The sequence below is a fragment of the Cyprinus carpio genome, chromosome B8 (assembly GCF_018340385.1).
Source record: "Cyprinus carpio isolate SPL01 chromosome B8, ASM1834038v1, whole genome shotgun sequence".
NCBI lineage: Eukaryota > Metazoa > Chordata > Actinopteri > Cypriniformes > Cyprinidae > Cyprinus > Cyprinus carpio.
Window position 1 is genome coordinate 24,112,103 of NC_056604.1, and position 13,429 is coordinate 24,125,531.

At 34.9% G+C, this 13,429-nt stretch overlaps 1 protein-coding gene across 2 annotated transcripts in view; it reads right to left on the minus strand.

Annotated features, from left to right (window-relative positions):
- The window catches only part of LOC109049248 (phosphatidylethanolamine-binding protein 4), a 107,592-nt gene extending 98,649 nt beyond the window's left edge, over positions 1-8,943 (minus strand). For both annotated transcript variants that reach the window (XM_042730194.1, XM_042730193.1), the window contains exons 1-3: positions 8,783-8,943; positions 8,454-8,571; positions 7,179-7,305 (exon numbers count right to left, since the gene is read on the minus strand). In XM_042730194.1, the coding sequence (XP_042586128.1) occupies positions 7,179-7,305; positions 8,454-8,560 (234 nt within the window). In that variant the 5' untranslated portion in view covers positions 8,561-8,571; positions 8,783-8,943. The remainder of the gene's footprint in view (positions 1-7,178; positions 7,306-8,453; positions 8,572-8,782) is intronic.
- Positions 8,944-13,429: the final 4,486 nt, after the last annotated feature.

Sequence of the window (13,429 nt, forward strand, 5' to 3'; positions counted from 1 at the left end):
AATAATAAAATGTTATTTGGTACACTTCTGTTTTGATTTAATAACAGCAGCACTCAATGAACACAATGATGATGCTGATGATGATATAGAATATTTAAAATTTATTTTACATCATACCCTTTTCTAAAATGTATCATAATCCTACAACTACAGGTTTTCAATGTTTACAGATTTTAAAGAAATCTAAAAAAAAAATTAAGCAAGGTAAAACAAGACAGAAACAGTATGAATTCATGTACTAGACGTGAAGATGGAGCTGTATAATATCTATGAGGTTAAAGTTCACAAGCTCCTGGGGCCTCACCGGCTTCCTGAAGCTCACTATGGAATCTGTACGTTCATGACGTATCAGTCTGAGAGCCATGCAGAGCCCTTATACAACATGTAAATCATCTGATTGTGTGGAAACGAGGATTATGTGGCTTATTGCCTCTCTCAGCGTTCAACTGAATATTCATATCAATCCTTCGCCTCTAGTAAAGAGTAGCAGCAGATGTTGGCAGTGTCAGATCCTCGGTGTGATTCATAGGCATTGTGTAAGAGTGCCTGATGATGACTGTATAAATGAGGTCCAGTGTCAAAGCAATATGCTTGTTATCATGACAAACAGATCCACTGGGGAGAAAGAGAGAAACCTGGTGTCTATCCTGAATGAGAGCCTGTAATCCTACACGGCCGAGACGCCCACCTGGTTATGGCAGATTTACTATTAAACAGACAGTGGTGACCTTCTTTCATTCATGCAGTGGATCTCATCTAGTAGCAGGGTTTGGCAAAATTGGGAGTTTGAGAACTGGCTCCATTCCAGTGCACGGCAATTCAGTTTCAAAGAATTGGCCACACCCAGAAATGCAAGATTTTTGAAAGAGAGAAAAAAAAATTAAAAATCTGAGGCAGAAATCCCAGATTCATAGGGCTAAAATGTATTTGTCCCATTCAGTCACACCTTCTGCAGATCATTTGTTTTAAACTATTATCCACCGTGTTGTGTTGTTGTCAAAGCTGGTCTCCTTCATGTAGTGAAAATGCTGATCACTGGCTGTCAAATTTATTTGGAATTTTGCTTAGTTTATTCTAAAAAGATAAATAAATTAATTAATTTATATTTTTCATGTATAATAATAATAATAATAATAATAATAATAATAATAATAATAATAATAATAATTATTATTATTATTATTATTATATTAATAATAATATTTTCTCTTTATTTAAAATACTAATTTTTAATAAAAAATAAAAATGTTTGCTTAGTTCATTAAAAATAACTTTTTAAAAAGAAAAGAAAAAATACTTAAACATAATACAATAAAAGTATATAATAATATAACATAACAAAATAATATTATATTAAAGATAGCTTCTTGGATGGGCCATTTAAGACCACATTTCAATTTTCAGTTAGTTTCAATCTTGTATGCCTGCTTCATGCATTACGGGAAATTAAGTAAAATGTTCATTCATTGTCCATAAAATTACATTTAAATGTATTCAATATAATAATGTGTACATTACATACATTTTGTGCATTTAAAAAAAAAAAAAAAGAAACATTTTTTCCCCTCATGTTGTATGTATGATAACTAGAGCTGTAGGCCAGTGATAAACATATGTTCAATTACATATATATATATATATATATATATATATATATATATATATATATATATATATATATATATATATATATATATATATATATACACACACACACACACGCGCGCGCACACACACACACACACACACACACACACACACACACACGCACAGTATAGACATATAAAGCCTTATAAAAAACTATTTGTTCATCTGTGAAGAAAGATTTAATTATATTTGAGTGCTTTTCACAGGTAATGTTTTTAAAAATGTTCCAATTATTGCATTTATTTTTAAATGTGTAATTACATTTTTTTTCCCCATTCAGGTAACAGCTCTAGTGACAACCTGTTTAAATGTGATTCATACTGAAAATGCAATGTATTGCTAAAAACTACACTTACAGCAGTTACATGAATTTCTATGAATTATCTCCAGCCCTTCTTCTCAAAAGACAGACGAATTAAAGCGGTTCGCCCACTGCGAGTATTAAAAGCAAACTCCAAACCCCCTCTCTTCCTCCATCTTTCAAGAGGCCCAACAGCGAGAGACCTTTCAGGAATCCTGCATGGGTGGACGAGTGGGTTTTCCCTGGGAAAGACACTCAGGGTCTTCCGGAAAGGAACCCCACCTTCGGATGTCGGATAGCACGCCGCTACGGCGCGCTAGTGCCAAGGCTAGCGTGGGTGAGTGGGCAGCGCTGCGCTGAGACGACTAGCAGCCGTGGGCACTGCCAGGCTTAGCGATGAAGATGCCGCCCCTGTCGTCATTACAGGCAGCTAAAAGAAAAGAACAGAGAGCTTCGCCGAAATAAGCCAAAAAAAGCAGGAAGTAGGGAGGGATGGTTCACATTGAAATCCTCTCTCGACGCCCCCATGCACGGTTTTAAGCACAGCGTACAAAATCACTCTCACAGAGAGAGCGGGAGAAAAAGAGATATTAGCGGCGCAGTAAGCTAGCTCAGGAGATCACATCCAGGCGCTTTCTAATCACTGTAATGGTTTAGAAACCTCATGCTCATCTCTCTTAAGCACCGAATAAAACAGTAGAAGTCCCCATATGAACCACAGGCGCTGCTTTCCTATGCCAAAGAGACTTTCGACAGCTGCAGGGAGCGACAGCCTAAAAAGTTAACGTGATTTTTGAGGAATAAGTCACGTCCTAGAATACCACCCGATAAGAGCTCGGGGAAAAGGGATGGAGTTGAGAAGTTCTGAAAATTACGCAAAATACTTCTCGATCAGCAAATAACACATGCCAGATCGCACCTTCATCCAGAATACAAGATTATGCAGACGTTTAAATAAATATCTGTAAGAACATGCAGTATGTTGGAGATCACAGGCTGCTTGATGCCAAACGCAGCCTCACAGATGCTTTAAAGTAAGAATGCGTGCGAAATCAATGACATTATAAATAATATTAGTCGATACTGGAATAGCATCGGGGATTTTTTCCAACTCAAATATATATAGCAGGTAACAAACACTCTTCATCCATGTAAAATTAAAAATTAAAGAAACATCAATATAAATTCTAAAATGCAAAAAATTTGACATTTTTAAGAGAATATTAAATATAGAATAAACTCAAAAACTGTTTCAAAACCTCCCTTTTGGAACTTTTCTAATTTGGAAACAATTTGACATTTTTAAGAGAGTATGAACTCTTGAAGAAGTTGCAGCGACAAGCAACAGGAGATTTTTTAATCACTTGGATTCTATTTATGTGGCTTTGTGCTTGAAATATCATTGGTCCAAAATCCTGCTTTTCATACCTGTACATTAAACATCACATTTGGTTTGACTGGATGTGATTTTATCAAGATGCACGGGTATTACTTGCTCAGTGAAAATGGATAAATTGTCTCTGGATATGGTGTTAAAAACTTTTCTTCAAAACCAGACTTCTCATGGGCTTTATTGTGAACATTAATTTTGGACAAAACTGTATAGGCCTAAATATATAATATTGGCCATCACACTGGTTATCAATCAAAGCCTAAAAACAATTATTGACTATATAGCAATTTATATTATATATATATATATATATATATATATATATATATATATATAAAAATATATATAGAAACACACACACATATATAATATATATATATATATATATAAAGTGCATATGAATCTTCAAAAGTAACAAGATCTTAAATCATAATGTATAAAGACCTTAATTAGGCCGGACGTCAGTCTTTACAATGGAAAGCACCATATAACGGTCCTACTGAACATCACATAATTTTTATCAACTCAGACCATTCAAAACAGTTTTATGCAGTTTATGTCTACTGAAATTGAATTCTTTTTTTTTTTTTTTTTTTGACAGAAGTTTCATCATCTGAACATTTAGTATGTTGTTAAACAACAATACAATCCATTGAACACACTGTACTTCTATCCCTAAAAGCCTCGTTTTCATAGATAAGAAATCATTTTGATGATGTACATGAATCGAGGATATTTGTGGGTCTGGAAAATGGCACAAGCGTTACAACACAAGTGTTGGTACACAGAATGCTGCCAATAGTCTGTTCTCCAAACTGAGAACATGTGGTATAATTACAAGAGAAACCAAAGAATATTCCATACATAATAAAACCCATTTATAAAAGACCATTTATGAAACCCAATTGAACTTTCTTTTTTGTATGTGTGAGAGTAAATACATTTAAAAATCACACTGGCATTTAAGTACTTTTATCAACACATTTTTGTACTAGTAATAATACCTTATAGACTAGTCCTAATAAGGTCAGTTTTACAAGGATATATAGTTCACCTAAAAATGCAATATTCTGTCATCATTACCCACATGACATTGTTGTTCATCTTTGAAACACAAATAAAGGTTTAATGAAACTTCAGAGATTTCTATCCCTCCATTGGCAGTCCAATCCACCAAAACTTCAATGCTTCAAAAAGTGCATAAAGATATTGTAATCCACATGAGATGTGCGGTTTAATCCAACTCTTCTGAAGAGATATGATCAATTTTCCTGTACAATCTCACTTCCTAAAGCATCATGTTATGAAAATTCAATGGAGGGACAAAAATCGCTCAGGTTTTATTAAAAATATCTTCATTTGTGGCTAAAGACTAACAGAAGTGACAAGAGATTGAGTAAATGATGACAGCATTTTCATCCCTTTACCAAAGCCAGCGTCTAATTTATTGATTTATGACAGCAGTTTTAACAGGTCAAAAAAACAGGTATGCTAGATCATTATAAAACGTGCTGCCAATTTTTAGAAAAAACAAGATGTGCTAAAACAGTCCGAGTTCATCAGCCATTACTGTAAACAAACTATTTTTGACACGGCATCCAAAAGTGCCAGACAAAGATGCAATTATCCTTGTAATGGCCTGAGATTAAAATAATTGGAATTACGAGCGCTTGATAACGACAGAGCTAGACATACATTTCTTAGTGTGCAATGGCATAGTCAAGAAGTAAACGACTCTCAGACTAGCGCATTTGAGATTTCAAAGGCCGTTATCCCTACCGTATGCAAATGACAAAACATTCACTCAAACACATTACTTTGATGAAAGCGTTATGACTTTTGGAGACATTTGGACGGCAGTAGCACTAAAGCATTATGGCTGCTCGAGTGAAAATCAAGTTCAAGTCAAGCTGAGGGTTGAGTCATTACTTTGAGGGCTGACGGAGGGAAATCTGTTGTTTAGCGTGACCCTTTGCTTTTGTTTTGGGTAATGAAAGCCCATCGAGAGGCGGACGTGCTGGACCGCTGCCCATTTCGCTCTGTTTCAATTACCCAGCATGCCTTCAGCAGGGTAATGAGGTGGGTGTCACCGCGGGGGTAAAGCGACAACCAGTGACCGCTGCGTTGCCACTTGGCCTCTCATTTCCGTGGTGATGAAGTGTCGATTGGCAGGGTCAAGGGGGCGGGGGAGAGAGAGGACTGACACGTACGCTCTCCGAAAAGCCTGCTCATATTCGCAGCGCAGACCTCCAGCTACCATATGTTTTTATCAGAGTCAGAGCCACAAAAGGGGGAATTACGTTTGAAAGGCTGGTAAATAAAGTTGGTATTGATTTGATCTCACGTGTAATCCGTTTTGCTGTCTGACACCAAGTCCAGCAATAAAAGAGAATCATGTAGGACCGTTTTGCTGTCTGACACCAAGTCCATAGATCAATAAAAGACTGAGATGGAATTTATAACATGTAGGGACATGTATATTGAAATCAATCATATTTAATTAAATTGATAATTCTAAAGATAAAGATCCATACCAACATCATGACAATAAAAAAAAATAATAATGAATATAAGAATAATGATGATGGTATGGATCTTTATCTTTAGACATTTACATTTAAAACTTTAAATACAAATGTCTAAAGATAAAGATCCATACCATCATCATTATTCTTATCATCATCATTATCATCATCGTTATACATTTTCTTCTTCTCATTACTATTACATTAATTTAATTAAATATGATTGATTTCAATATATTGATTTTGAAAGAAAAGAATTTTAAAGTTAGACTTATGTTGTGGAGAAGGATATTTGGACAAACCGAAAGGTCCAAATGCATATATTACTACCCACTGTTATTATGCTGATATATATATTTATATATATATTAGTGCTGTCAAACGGTTAATCGCGATTAATTACATCCAAAATAAAAGTTTGTTTAAATAATATTTGTGTGCTGTGTACATTTATTATGTATATATAAATACACACATACAGTATATATTTTGAAAAATATTTATATTAATATATATATATATATATATATTAATATATATATATATATATATATATATATATATATATATATATATATATTATATATATATAATATATATAATTTTTTCTCCCTGGAAGCACTGTAGCACTGATATACAGACTTTAATTAATTAAAAAATAAATCTCTGAATCACCTTAAACACAGCTGAAGACAAATTTAAAGGTGTCAGAACGGATCACATACGGTCAGTAAAGATATCCATGACATTACTATGTCATACTCAAAAACTGTTTTGTGTCTATAACATGAATTCATTTCAGCAAACATATGCCTCAGTTATGGAACACTTGCGCCATCTTCTGGAGACATAATAGAAGAACAACCGAACATAATAACAATACAAAACATGACTTCAAATGAAGGTAAACCATAAACTCCTAAGCAATTAAAATAACAGATAAAGTGGAAAACAACCATTTAATTAGCATTAAAGACCTTTCTATTTTGACTGAAACATGATGCATTTACAGCTAAAGTGTGTCTTTGCCACTGAGCCAGCATTGCTGTGTGAGGCTCAAACACAGATTAGTGGCTAAATTTGCCACTTGTCAGGAAATCAACCTAAACATGGCTTCCTTACAGTTAAACCGTAGCAGGAGAAAGTATTATAACATCTAAAAATAGCACACACTTCGCCAAGTTTATATTATGACACATTCTAGCCTGGCAGGGGACCATTATTAATCACAGGTTAAAGGCTAAACCATTGAACACTAGTTGATAGAGTGAGTAAGAGGTCAGCATGATGCTATGGAGTGAATGTCTCTTACCTCATCTGCACTTGGCAGCTGTATTTGAGGTGGACCCCACTCCTTACTGATCTTCTCTCTGATCCTCTGAGGGACGATCATGCATTTGTCAACAACCAGATCAGGGTAAATCACCTTTAATTTCCCCCTAAACAGCAAAAATGCAGGTACAAATAAGTGAACCTGCCTAGTACACCATCATTATTCAATGAACAGTTCTGGTTTCCTATGACAGCTCATGAAAAACTAATATAAGCCGTGAATAGCCCATGTCTGCACTGAAAGTTGAACTAGTGAGTAAGTTGTTAGATTTGTAAGGCATGCTGTGTGGGTTTTGAGTGGGACCGGCTGCTTAAGCATCCATGACTCAGTGCTCTGAGGGAGTCCTACACATCCCACACCGGCCTACAAGCCAGACTTCTGAAATCAGTTCATTTAAGGAAATATGGTTTGGATATTAACCCTAGTCCAAAACTCCATAAGGAATGCTAAAAGACTATTTGTATACTAGAATATTAATGAACTGATACCATCAGGATAAAATACCTATTTAAGAGATCAGAAGGAGTTTGCTTCCATTTCATTCATTCATTTCTACAGTATTTTAAGGAAACATTCAGGGTGATTTTGATCATATTAACTAATCGTTTACTTTTATATTAAAAATAAATCTGTATTCCCTTAGTTTACAGTGCATACAGTTTACATCGCAAAAATATCTATATATCTATATATGTAATTATAGTAGTACATATGTACATAAAGACATTGCTGATACCTAGAATTATATATAGCCAGTAAATAGCAGCTGTCATTTCCCAGATGCCTTTATCCATAGCAATTTACAGTATAATTAAAATAGTGACAGCCCTCTTTGAGCAAAGAGATACATGCACACATTTACTAAGCTACACGAGAGCATTGTTTTCACAGATTTAGCACAAATGTGTCTCCAAAATAAAGTTAAAGTTAATGTAAGATTATGGATATAACTTATGGATGTAGGCTAGCTTATGGATATTCACTAAAAATAAAAATGTTACAGAAAAAAATGCTGCTGGTACAGTAGGAACTGACAAACAGTAATAGTTAAGAAGACTAAGGGTAAGACTAAGTAGCTAAGCAGACCAGTATATTAAACCAATAAACATTTTGGCATGGCCCAGATCATTATTGATCTAATAGTGCTGTCTAGTAACAAGTACACATACTATCCTACAGATCTGAATAATCAAGTAGAATAGTGGCCACACTAAAATTCTCACAGGACAGAATGACAACAGTATGAAGTCCTACTTGCAGAACTCAGCATCTTCTGAAGACAGGAGCTCGTCACAGGTGGATGTGGTCATGTGACATGCACAGAGGACGCACAAAACTACTGACGCGTAAAATAAATGCATTTCCACCGAGCCTTCAACAGAGACAGAGAAATATGGGTGAGAGCAAATAACTATTTGCACTCTCTGTCACATTATGCGTATGTAAAACATACTTTAAGTGCAATTTTAAGGCATTTATGTTTGAAGCAATCTAGACTAACTTATATCATATTCTGTTTGTTTGTCGACAACCCAAAGTTTTTGATAACGTTCATCGTTTCAATATCATTAAGGCTACTGTACCTGAAATTCTTGACAAATCCTTGATATTAGTAGCGGACGTTGAGCTATATACCTCCAAACAGTGTTTCGCTGTCGACTAAAATAGTAAGCTAATAATATTACGTTACAAAGTTAATTCGAGAAACACATTAGAACCCGCCCCCTCTTCATTTCTATTGGTTTGCACTTCTATTAGCAGACACCTCAGTGGTCTATAGATGCGTCAATCAAGTTTTGTTTGTTGTTGGTGTGGCGGTGCGTGTTTTATCTTTTTTTTAAATACTGCAGGTAGCCTACTAGTGCCACATGGCAACAGGTGGTTGTTCCTGTAATAATCCACAGTGTCTCTTTAATGAAAAGATGCCTAATTAATGCTTTAATGAAGATGCAGGCTACTAAAAACGAAACGAAATCAGGCCGAAATTGTTCACGAATCGGTCCGACGATTCTGAGCCGATAATCTTTATATAGTACCCTGCTGAAGGGAGATCAGTTGTGCATTATACACAGTGACACTGGATAAAAAAATATACAAGCAGGATTCAGCTTTAATGTAGGTAGGCTGAAATTAAAATGAATTAAGAATTAATTTTAAAGAATGCTTAGGCATAGGCTGTTCCAGGATTTCAATGCTTAAAATGGAAGCAAAACCATGTGGAAGAAAAACGGAAGACAACCATCAAAAATGGATAGGCTGGCTCAGCCATGAAATTAAAATCTGGAATTAAAGAATTAATTGGGTGAAGCTAATCTATTTTCAAAGAATGCTTAAAAACATGAAAGAGGTACAACAGAACACATCAACTGGGTAAAAAAAAAAACATACTTGATAAAAATTGTTCTTTTTGGGCCACCTCTGCACCCCCAAACTAAATTTCTAATAAAAGTTGGAGGTGCATATGATATGGGCATGTATATATATGGTGTTGGGCCCTATTTATATATATCAGTTTGTAAAAAAAAAAACAACAACCACACAAATAAAAAAAATCTATAGACCACTAAGCTGTTTGCTAATGAAGAGGGAGCAGGTTCTATACAAATAAAAAAAAAAATAACCACAACACACAAATGCAAACTGCTAGTTTGTGTTTATTAAACACTATTAACACATTTCAAGAACACATGCTGCCGGTTTCCTGAAAATACAAACTTCCCCCTCCGCCCCTCCCCAATACCATCTCATGGAAAAAATGCCTGTATCCCATACAAATGGTCAACATCAGGCTTCTAAATACTGAGAGAACATTCAAGTTTTGCTTTCAGTCATTTGATTTCAAGGCTTTCGTGGCTTCTTTGCTGCACTGGCCCTACATTATTGTAATTGTGCAGCAAAAACATCTCGTGGTGCTGCCGACACTCTGTTTGGTTTGTGCTTCTTTGCAGTGGTGGCACTAGGACCTAGAGCTCATTAAAATGGGCTCCTATAGGATTTAAAAGCAATTATTTCTACTGATTTAATTATATTCTTTGCTTACATGTTGTATATTCTTCTGCTTTAACCCCTGATTAAGTAGTGAAATAAAATAGTAGACATGCTTCAGTGGCTGAAACGTCTTGGAAGTGCATGATTACTTTGGAGGGCACTGTATGCAGTATATTATTATTTATTTCTTTTTACCATTCATATAGCAAACCAATACCTTAGCTTAATTGCACACAGCATGTCAAGGTAGTCAAGATTTAAAAGGTGTACAATGTGCACCTAACTATATATATTTTGTTTTTCGGTACATGTTTTTTTTTTTTTTTTTTATCATACTATTCCCTATTGTCTATCTGTATCATAGTCGTACAGATTCCCACACTTGTTCAAGGAGACTGGATTCAGCAATCTATATCATCTTAGAAATAAAAGGCAATGTATGATAACACGTTCACATAACACAGAGACAATACCGTGAAAATCACATGGTTACAATGGGCTAGACTAGATGAATAACCATCAAACAAACAATATGACACAGATTTTACACAATATGCTCCTATTTGCTGTATAACACGTATAATACATAAAGGATTCATTATATTTCAAATACAAACAGTGAATACCATCAACGTTTCTGCTCGTGTACTTTACATTAAGGCATGGGGTATCTTCTCTGCAGCAACAGACTGGGAACACAATGTTCTGAGTAACTCGCTTCGATCTGATGTACAACTACAGGATTCGTTTGACTTATTTTGCTTACAGAGAGTTTCTACAATCTGTATTAGGTGAATCTTGGCTTATTAAAACTGGTAAGAGATCAAAATCACAAATAGGATCTCTGAATAAGACTGAATTCTCAAAGGAATAGTTCACACAAAAATGAACTTGTTGAACATTTACTCATACGTTTGTTTCTTCATCAGATTTGGAGAAATGTAGCATTGCATCACTTGTTCAATAATGGATCCTCTGCAGTGAATGGGTGCCGTCAGAATGATAATCCAAACAGCTGATAAAAACATCACAATCCACAAGTAATCCACACCACTCCAGTCCATCAGTTTACATCTTATGTAGGACAAAACTGCATGCTTGTAAGAAACAAATCAATCAACAAGATGTTTCAAGTTTAAACCATTGTTTCCAGCTAAAATATGAGTGATCTGGATCTGTCCATAATATTAATTTCTCCAGTGAAAAAGTAACCTTGTCTGAATCAGGAGAGAAATATGCACAGCTCAAGCACTGTTTACAAGCCAAAACAAACATGTGGGTGGAATCTAATATGAGAGGATAACAGGAGATTGACTTTTTTTACTGGATGAAACATTATTATGGATTATGGACTCACATTTTAGCCAAAATCAATGGCTTAAAGTTAAAATGCCTTAATGATGAATTTTTTTCTTAGAAACACAGAGCTTTTGACTTCACAAGACATTAAGTGAAGTTAAGCTGTTTGGACTCTCATTCTGACGGCACCCATTCACTGCAGAGCATCCATTGGTGAGCAAGTGATATAATTGTAAATTTCGCCAAATCTGTTCGGATGCAGAAACAAACTCTTCTAAATCTTGCATGGCTTGAGAGGGAGTAAATTATCAGCAAATTTGTGCACATATTTTTAGCATGTTAACAATTGTCTCATTTGTTTAATTTCTCATATGGAATGCTAGGAGAGATGTCTGAGATAAAGTTAATACAGTAAATGCAACAGAATTTCTTGAAATTTGAACTCTGAAAGAGCAACATCTGAGAAATATATTCTGGGAAGATTAAAATCAAACTGTAGCACGATACCTGTCATATTTCAATACATTCATATCATCACTCCTATTTTGCTTTATATAATAGTGTTTAGATAACTGTAAATGTTCTATAATGGTAACTAAAAACTCAACACAAGTAGAACATTTTCATATGTATCATATAATAACAGGCTGATGCAATTGTCTGTGAAATGTACACCAATCAAACATTTCTTGTCTTTTATAGGATGGTTGGTAGAATCCGAGCCTTCCTTAAAATCATTCATTTCCAAATTACCTTTAAATTTCTCGTAACACTTTACTTTTTAGGATAAAAGCTTATCACACTTCATTTTAATGTCAATAACAAGAGTAAGCAAATGTTCCTGAGTGCTATTACAAATGCTTAGTAAGATACGGACAAATCTTCACTCGTCCCACTGAAAGATTAACAGTCCATCATGTATTTTCTAATGGAAGGAACTCAATCTGTATTGTTCTAGATCTATATTCAAAGCTCAGCATATATTTATTGGTTTCTAAATGAAACCATATTCCTCAACATTCCCTTGCTGCCAGCTACAACAGCCTTGCACATGCAGGTCAGCTCTTAATCTGATTTATTAAAGCAAAAAAAAAAAAAAACATTCTCTGATATTAATTAGTTTACAACTAGCGGAAAATGCATAGCAGATTGCTGTTTACTCTCCATATAGGGTGATTTATATTAAACCTTTTTTCAGTCTAAAGGTCAATCTGGTAATACAAAACTACTGTATTTCCTTATAATAAGCCATTCTACTGTTTATTTAAGGTGCTATTCACTTCTACAACTATGGCATGTGCTAGATCAGAAACATTCAAATCGCAAAGGGTTTATATGAACCATGCTTGTGAGGTTTCCTCTCCTGTATGGCGAGGTAATGCACCATAAATACTGCCTTGCAGTGCATTGTTAAATTTTCCATTGTTTTCTTTATATTATTAGAATAGTCATGAATACATTTTCCTAAGTTACTACTAGTTATATTAATATTTTAAAGACCCTAAAGTGTCCCTCAGGAATGGGATGCTGAAATATAGCAGGTGTAGGAAACACTCTACTTAACTACTTAAATGTAGCATGCTGTGATGCATCATGGGATTATCACAGGCCTGCCTGTGAAACTCATCCGAAAGCTATCTGGGAACATTTAAAATAGTGTTTTGTGTGTGGTAGATTGATGTCATCCACCTTATGAAGCAGAAGTGAGCTTACTTTGGTAAAGACAGCAGCTGGTGCCCACACTTTGAATGTCAGCAGTGTTGAGGCACTCTTTATATTCCCTGTAGAGAAGCCCGGTGTGACTGTTCACCCGGGATCCTGTTTTGAAGTATCTAGTTATCATATCACAGGTTGTTGCTGTTTTCCAGAATATTGTTATCGAGGCAAAAATGCAGCGTTCTCAATCTTGATGTAAACCTGAACTACTTCTTGTGATAGCACAA